General features: G+C 39.9%; 1 protein-coding gene across 1 annotated transcript; it reads left to right on the top strand.

Moving 5' to 3' along the window:
• The first annotated feature begins 1026 nt into the window (after window positions 1-1026).
• On the top strand, window positions 1027-7769 carry PNN (pinin, desmosome associated protein). Its single transcript, XM_003408473.4, has 9 exons — window positions 1027-1139; window positions 1779-1850; window positions 2405-2473; window positions 2954-3026; window positions 3790-3884; window positions 4042-4117; window positions 4952-5107; window positions 5181-5319; window positions 6040-7769. Exons 1-9 carry the CDS (start codon window positions 1027-1029, stop codon window positions 7380-7382), a joined length of 2136 nt encoding a protein of 711 aa, XP_003408521.1. The 3' UTR covers window positions 7383-7769.
• The last annotated feature ends 683 nt before the right edge of the window (window positions 7770-8452 follow it).

The following is an 8452-nucleotide window of genomic DNA, read 5'->3' on the forward strand; positions in this document are numbered from 1 at the left end:
CCCGCTGTCGTCAAGTTGATTTCTACTCATGGCGACTATGCATGTTGGAGTAGAACTGTGCTCCATAAGGTATTCAGTTGCACAGCCTCTGATTATACTGGGATCCTTAGCTGGAGTGACCTAGGGATAGTTATATTATCTCCAGTCCCAATTTCCTTATCAGTTAATAACGGAAAACGCCAAGCTTTGGTTTGTGAGGAACAAGGCATATAAAATGATTTATATAGAGTCCAGGACAAGACCGTAACGGAAGCCCTGGTGGCCTAGTGGTTTTGAGAGGTACTGCTGCTAACCAAAAGATAAGCAGTTCAAATCCACTAAGTGCTTCTTGGAAACCCTGTGGGGCAGTTCTAGTCTGTTTTATAGGGTCACTATGAGTCAGAATCGACTCAACGGTAACGGGTTTGGTTTTCCTTGCTATTATGATTAATAATTGCTCCTATTCCTTCACCCTTTGCTTCCCTCTGCTCATTTTAGTTTAACCCGACGGCACTGGGTGGGTTTTTTAATCAAGGGGGGCTTGCGCCCGCCCCATCCCTCTCTGGGCATGCGCATCAACAGAAAAGCCACGCCCTCTCCTAATCAAATTTTCTGAGGCGGAAGAGGGAAAATAGACTCGGCCCTGTCCTACTCGGATTTGATTAGGTGACTAAAACGATGTAAATCCTGTCACACTATAGGTTAAAATGGCTGGGAAACTCCCGGCTCTTAAAATACCAAGACCTGAGCCCACGTCCCCGAAGACCCAGAGGCTCTCAAACCCGCCCCAGCTCTGCGCTAGAAGCTGCGCCCGACCACCCCTAGCTAATTAGGGAAGCAGTGACCGCCTATCAGGCTTTTCATTGGCCCAGAGTCCCCAAAGGCCGGCAACTTCCCCCCCTTCCGGTCGTTGAGTGGTTGAAGCCGAAAAACAACGTCTATCGTCATTGGCTGAGCTGAATTGTCAGTCCTTTCGTGTCTCGCGGCGCGGCACAGTCAGGAGAGGCCTGTGGAGAGAGCGGTCTCGAAGCCTGCAGCTGGGAGAAAATGGCGGTCGCAGTGAGAACTTTGCAGGAGCAACTAGAAAAGGCCAAAGAGAGCCTAAAGAACGTGGATGAGAATATTCGCAAGCTCACCGGGCGGGATCCGAATGACGTGAGGTAAGGGCCAGCCGGGAACTGCAGGCTAAGAAGAGGGAGCTTTCGGAGTGGAGGTGAAGTGGGGGCGGGGAGGGCGCCCAGCTCTGAGAAGGCTGAAACATCGTGGCCTGTTCGCGGGGCGGCGGTAGAACCCCGTCCTCGGTAAGGTGAGGAGTCTTCAGGCCCCCGCCGGGGGTCTTGGGCTCAGGTGCGTGAGGAAGGAGAGTGGGGCCTGGGTGTGCCGCGATGGTTTCTCGGCCTGTGGAAAGGCCGGGACTGCGGATTCCCGCTCTCGGCCCCACAGGCCGGGACTGCAGCACAAAGCCCCTTCTCCCGGAGCCACCCGGCCTGAGGCTGGCGCAGAGACCCTCCCGGGCACCCACCTGCAGCTTCCTCGGGATTGACGGAATTAGGATCAGATCCAGACGTGTTCACGTATAGTGGCATCCAAGAAAATGTAATTTCAGTGATACTAGTCCTGGAAAAACAAGGAAGTTCATCTCAAATAGTACTTCCTGTTGGATTTCAAACACGTGGTTTGGAAACCATTTAGAGCTTATGTAGTTATTTTATTCAACATAAATCGCACCTTTGGAAGTATTTGGTGCCAGTAGAGGTATTTACGCATGATTTTCGTGTTGGTTTTTAAATCTCTCGTAGGCCCATCCAAGCCAGATTGCTGGCCCTTTCTGGTCCTGGTGGAGGTAGAGGACGTGGTAGTTTATTGCTGAGGTAAGATTTCCTTATGACTTATATGGTAAGACTACTGGTATTTTTTTATGCTAAATTAATGTTTTGGTTTATGTTTGGTTTTGTATAAACGTGTGATCAATCAGCTCTACTTTTCTGTGTATATTTATCCAGAAACTTCGTTTACATGAAAACAGAACTCGAGATGGAAGAATTTACCAGTTTTGTGGAAAATAATTTACTCTGTGGTTAGGGAAAAAAACATCTATTTTGGAAGTGAAGGTTCATTTAAAGGTAGTTTTAATTGGAAAAGGCAGCTCTGGTGGCGCAGTGGTTTGTGGTTCATACCCATCAGCCACTCCACTGGAGAAAGATGTGGCAGTCTGCTTCTGTAAAGATTACAGCTTCGGAAACCTCGTGGGACAGTTTACTCTGTCCTGTGGGGTCACTATCAGTTGAAACCCACTCAGTGGCAGTGAGTTTGGTTTAATTGGAAAACTTTAAAAAAATTTTTTTTCGACTAAATTCTCTTGATAAGTAAAAGTACCTTTTGTCTCAAATTTCAAGTACTTTATGTTGGACATTTTCATTTGCAGGCGTGGATTCTCAGATAGTGGAGGAGGACCCCCAGCCAAACAGAGAGACCTCGAAGGGGCAGTCAGTAGGTATGTTAGAAAAAAGATTTCTAAAGGAATTGTTGAATGTTCTATTTGCTGAGTTACTGTAAAAATATATGTACTTAATAAATATCGTTGAAATGAATTGTATTGGAGTCTAGGAGATACCAATTTCCCTATCTGTTCCCTTGGTATTTTACTGAACAGAGACAGCCAGTATCCCTTAAAATAAAGCCCTTCGTGACAGTAACACAGATGTCACCAAGTGTTACCAGTAAAAGTGAATGTCGTGAGAAGAATCAGATTGTGGGAAATTGTCAATTTGTACCACTTTTCCTGTCTTGTACTACAAAACTTAACCTGCCTCAGAAATATTTAGACACATTAGTGAGATATTTTATTCTTTAACTACTGTAACAGAGACCAATAGAGTGATGCTTCTGTAAATGAGTCCTAGGTAAAGTAGGCATTGGTATGCACTTCAGTCATAATCCTGTGTAGTCATTTAAATTATTTTTCCTCTGGCAGGCTGGGCGGGGAGCGTCGGACGAGGAGAGAATCACGCCAAGAAAGCGACCCAGAGGATGATGATGTTAAAAAGGTATTTAGACCTAACAATTCCATTCTTAGGTACCCAAAAGTCTTGAAAGCAGAGGTGCAAAGATATTCACCAGTGCTTATTGCAGCAGTATTCACACTAGCCAAAAGGTGAAAATGACTCAAATATCAATCACTAGATGAATGGATAAACGAAATGTAGTACTGTGTATACATACAGCCAGAGAGAAATGAAGTTCTGATATGTGCTACGACGTGCATGAGCCTTGAAAACATAGATAAGTCACACCAAAAAAAAAAAAAAAAAGTTGCCGTCGAGTTGATTCCGACCCATAGCGACCCTATAGGACAGAATAGAACTGCCCCATAGGGTTTCTAAGGAATAGCTTGTGGATTAAAACTGCTGACCTTTTGGTTAGCAGCCGTATCACTTAACCACTGCACCACCAGGTCTCCAAAATTAAATATCTAGAATAGACAAATAGGTAGAGACCATAGTTTATTAGTGGTTACTAGAGGTGGGTAGAAAGGGGAAAAAGAGTAGTTATTGCTTAGGAGTCAGTGTCTATTAAAGATGATGAGGAAATTTGGATAGTGATGATGGTAGCACAATATGGTGAACATAAGTAATGGCGTTGACTTGTACATGTTAAAATGGCAAATGTGTATATATATATTTTACTACAATTTTTTTTTTTTTAATTTGGATTTAAAGAGCTTGTTAGAGGATATTTTCACCTTACTACATTTAGTACAGTACCACTCATATGCTAGTTAAATTACTGAGATTTTCTTCTCTCCTACAGCCAGCGTTGCAGTCTTCAGTTGTAGCTACCTCCAAAGAACGTACACGTAGAGACCTTATCCAGGATCAAAACATGGATGAAAAGGGAAAGCAAAGGTATCTTCAGTAGCTTTCTGAGGGAGGGAAATGTCTGTCAAATTTTATTTGTCATGCTATTTTATGAATAAGGGATTGTTCAAGTGCCTATAGTATTTTTATTTTGAGAATTGCTAGGTTTAAATGAAATGGATTTTTTTTTTTTTTAATTCTTTAGGAATCGACGAATATTTGGCTTGTTGATGGGCACCCTACAGAAATTTAAACAAGAATCCACTGTTGCTACTGAAAGGGTATTTAAGGAATTTTTGATCTGCTTTATATGTTTATTATTTTAGTGGTCAATTACAAGCATAAAATGAAGCCGAGGGAGAATTTTAAAAATTTTCTGATGTTGGTATATTGTTAACTGGCCTCTTACTGAGGAGCTGTGAAGTAATTGAGTGATCTTATAATGGAAAGTAAAAGTGCCCTGTTGTGTGTCTCGTGAGAACCTGGGCTCTAGTCTGATGTCTGTAGCAATCTAGTTTTGTGATCTTGGACAGGTTCCTTCATTTCTTTAGGTCTCAGTGTGCATTCTTTCAATGAGAGAAGTTGAACCCGATGATCCTTGAAACTAGTTCAGTGATTCTAATTTATCAGGCTTCTTTACACACACAAAGGTAGTAATTGCTTAGAAAAACATAAATGTTCCCTGTCCTCCGCAGTTAACTATATTATCTTTCTCTAAGTTTTTCTGTGCAGTTAAATCCCAAGTTACTGCTTCTTAGGGGAGAACTATAGTGGAAAAGGAATAACAATTCAATTAGGAAATTTTAAAGGCGATTAATAAAATTTTCAGTTTTTACATGTTAACTATGCTAGAGACTATAAAAAGCTTAAAAGCATCTTAATGCTTTTGAAAAAGTTTTGAAGAATAAGTTGGTTTTTTGAAGTAGATGAATAGAAAGTGACTGGTTCGTTTGTTGCCAAGATTTTGCTTTTGTCATATTCTTTGGGAAATAATAACTCTGAGGATAACCTATAAAGACAAAGCCCCTTTTTACATTAACTTTATTGAAACCAAATACGCTTTATCTTTTTTCTGCTATAACACGTGAATATTAAAGTAGGTTACTTATTTTTAGCAAAAGAGGCGCCAGGAAATTGAACAAAAACTTGAAGTGCAGGCAGAAGAAGAGAGAAAGCAAGTTGAAAATGAGAGGAGAGAACTGTTTGAAGAGAGACGTGCTAAACAGACAGAACTGCGGCTTTTGGAACAGAAAGTTGAGCTTGCGCAGCTGGTGAGTAGTGTTTTGAAATCCTAAGATTAGTAATCATGTTTACAAAAGCACTGACCTTTTATCTTTTCTTTAGCAAGAAGAATGGAATGAGCATAATGCTAAGATAATTAAATATATAAGAACTAAGACAAAGCCCCATTTGTTCTATATTCCTGGAAGAATGTGTCCAGCTACTCAAAAACTAATAGAAGAGTCACAGAGAAAAATGAATGGTAAGTGTACGTGAAGAAGTTCATTGAAATTTTTTTTAATAGACAAGGTAATATATACACACATTCGTTTACTAAAATAATTATGGTTCTTTTTGTTTGTTTGTTTTAAGATAGCCTAAGATGTTAATGAGTTTGGGATGCAGGTACATTTGCTTAATGATGGAGTTTAACCTGAAACTTATATTTTGTAGGTGGTGTGTGTGCATACATATTTCTTATGCGTTTGCGTAAGGTGACTTTTTGCTAGATACTCTTAGTAGCCATATCCTGTAAATGCTAATGAAGCAAGGGGAAAAAAAGTGAACACACCGAAGGGTAAACACTGTTAAGATAGTGATTAGATGATTTATCTCTCCTTGGGATCAGAAAAATTAATGCATGATATGTGATACAATAAACTGGTTTTGTTTAAAAGAAGGTTTGCTCTTTTTCATCTAGACCAGGTGTAAAGTTGAATAGCAAAAGATTGTTTTCCCATCAGCTAGATAATATGGTTTAGTTTTGCCTGCTACTAATTTCTCAGTGTACTGGTTTCCAGTACATCTTTCCTTTAATCATCTTGTCAGTTTGTGATTACTTACTTGCTGAAATCAGTCTTTTGTCACCATTTCTTTACAAAAATACATTTAGATGAAACCCGATAGTTTGTGACCAGGTATAAAATTGTGGGTTTTTTTTAAATCATAGTTAATTTTATACATGTAAATTTTTATTCTTTAGCTTTATTTGAAGGTAGACGCATCGAATTTGCAGAACAAATAAATAAAATGGAGGCTAGGCCTAGAAGACAATCAATGAAGGAAAAAGAGCATCAAGTGGTGCGTAATGAAGAACAGAAGGCGGAACAAGAAGAGGGTAAGGTGGCTCAGCGTGAGGAAGAGTTGGAGGAGACAGGTAATCAGCACAATGATGTAGAAATAGAGGAAGCAGGAGAGGAAGAGGAAAAGGAAATAGGTGTAGTTCATAGTGATCCAGAGAAAGAACAGGAGGAGGAGGAGCAAAAACAGGAAATAGAGGTTAAGATGGAAGAGGAAATTGAGGTAAGGGAAAGTGAGAAGCAGCAGGATAGTCAGCCTGAAGAAGTCATGGATGTGTTAGAGATGGTTGAAAATGTCAAAAATGCAATTCCTGAGCAGGAGATAATGGAAGCTAATCCAGTTGAAAGTGTAGACCCTTCAGAAAATGAAACTAGCAAAGAAATGGAACAAGAGATGGAGTTTGAAGTTGAGCCAGATAAAGAATGTAAATCTCTTTCTCCTGGGAAAGAGAATGCAAGTGCTGTAGAAATAGAAAAGGAGCCTGAGGAAAATGAACTAAAGGAATCTGAGTCCCAACCAGAGCCTCTGGCTCAGCTTCAGCCCCAACTCCAGTCTCAGTCTCAATCAGTACTCCAGCCCCCGCCTCTATCTCAGCCTGAGACTTTGCCATTAGCTGTTTTACAGCTACCACCTCCGGTTATTCAGGAACAAGGGCATTTAGTGCCTGAAAGGAAGGAGTTTCTTGTAGAATCTGTAAAACTCACTGAGGTGTCAGTAGAGCAAGCCTTGACATTGCATCCCGAGAGCAAAGCCAAAACCAAAACTAGAAGCAGAAGCAGAGGTCGAGCTAGAAATAAAACTAGCAAGAGTAGAAGTCGAAGCAGTAGCAGTAGTAGCTCTAGTAGCAGTTCAACCAGTAGCAGCAGTGGAAGCAGTTCCAGCAGTGGCAGTAGTAGTAGTCGAAGTAGTTCCAGTAGCAGCTCCAGTACAAGTGGCAGCAGCAGCAGAGACAGTAGCAGCAGCACTACTAGTAGTAGTGAGAGTAGAAGTCGGAGTAGGGGCCGGGGACATAACAGAGATAGAAAGCACAGAAGGAGCGTGGATCGGAAGCGAAGGGATACTTCAGGACTAGAAAGAAGTCACAAATCTTCAAAAGGTGGTAGTAGTAGAGATACAAAAGGATCAAAGGATAAGAATTCCCGGTCCGACAGAAAGAGGTCTATATCAGAGAGTAGTCGATCAGGCAAAAGATCTTCAAGAAGTGAAAGAGACCGAAAATCAGACAGGAAAGACAAAAGGCGTTAATGGAAGAAGCCAGGCTTTCTTAGCCTATTCTTTGCAGCAGAAGATTTCTTGATGAGTAAAAGGATTACCTTTCCTTGTAAGGAGGATGCTGCCTTAAGAGTTGCATGTTGTAAAAAATCTTTTTGGAAAATACAGACTTTGTTTACCAGACATTCTTGTACTTTTTGCATAATTTTGTAAGAGTTATTTATCAAAATTATGTGAGGTTCCAAAATATGTAAAAATAATAATAATAAAAAAAGATTAACATCCCTTGTCATCTTTTTTAAATATCCTATGCTCTTCAGTAAGAATCTGTATATTTTAATAGGTAAATCTTTAAGGTCTGTTTCCTTCTAATTCTGTATCATATGTTGCTTTTGTAGAAATAAATGTGCATTTCTTTCATGTTTGAGATGTCCTTGTTGACACTTGTATAATAAATATTCTCTTGATATCATTTTCAGCTTTTATCACTAGATACTGAACATGATTAGAATGTTTTTGGAGGCTTCCTCACTTGCCTTAGACAATTTTGAGTTGTCAAAGTCAGATCTTTGCAGCTTTGATGGGAAACTTAGTTGGTTCTCTTTACTTTAAAATCGTTGAGTATTTTTTAATCTCCCTTGTTATTTTAATCCGAGCATTTTCCCTGTTTCTCATATTTAAACCATATATTAAGGTTCAGTAGATAACTTAAAATGATACGATCTGGTTGGCATTTTCTTGCTGCTCACGGGAGCGTCATTCTTTTGTCTCCATGGTTACTTGTGTGCTGCAGCTTATACATCTGTTAGAGAAAATCACTCCTAGGGGAGAGAGGTAGAAAAGTATCTTCTAAACTTAGTTTTTCAGTTTGTGGTCTTGTCTTAACTTTTGTGTTGGCTCTAACTGAAACATGCCAATAAGTGTTTTCAATGATTTTTGTTTAAGGAAGTATTGTATGAAAGTTTACAAAATGAGGGAAGTTCATCTAGACTTGAATATGTAAGCAAGATAACACATAAGTGTACCAAGTGATTATTAACTTTGTTGTTTTATAAATTTGTATGAACTTGGAGTATCTGTTGCCCATTACTATATATGTGCAA

This window comes from Loxodonta africana, chromosome 10 (assembly GCF_030014295.1).
Source record: "Loxodonta africana isolate mLoxAfr1 chromosome 10, mLoxAfr1.hap2, whole genome shotgun sequence".
NCBI lineage: Eukaryota > Metazoa > Chordata > Mammalia > Proboscidea > Elephantidae > Loxodonta > Loxodonta africana.

Coding starts and splice junctions, on each gene's coding strand:
- PNN (XM_003408473.4), top strand. CDS start 1,027: ATGGCGGTCGCAGTGAGAACTTTGCAGGAGCAACTAGAAAAGGCCAAA. Junction 1,851..2,404: donor CGTGGTAGTTTATTGCTGAG/GTAAGATTTCCT, acceptor TTTCATTTGCAG/GCGTGGATTCTCAGATAGTG. Junction 5,108..5,180: donor AAGTTGAGCTTGCGCAGCTG/GTGAGTAGTGTT, acceptor TCTTTTCTTTAG/CAAGAAGAATGGAATGAGCA.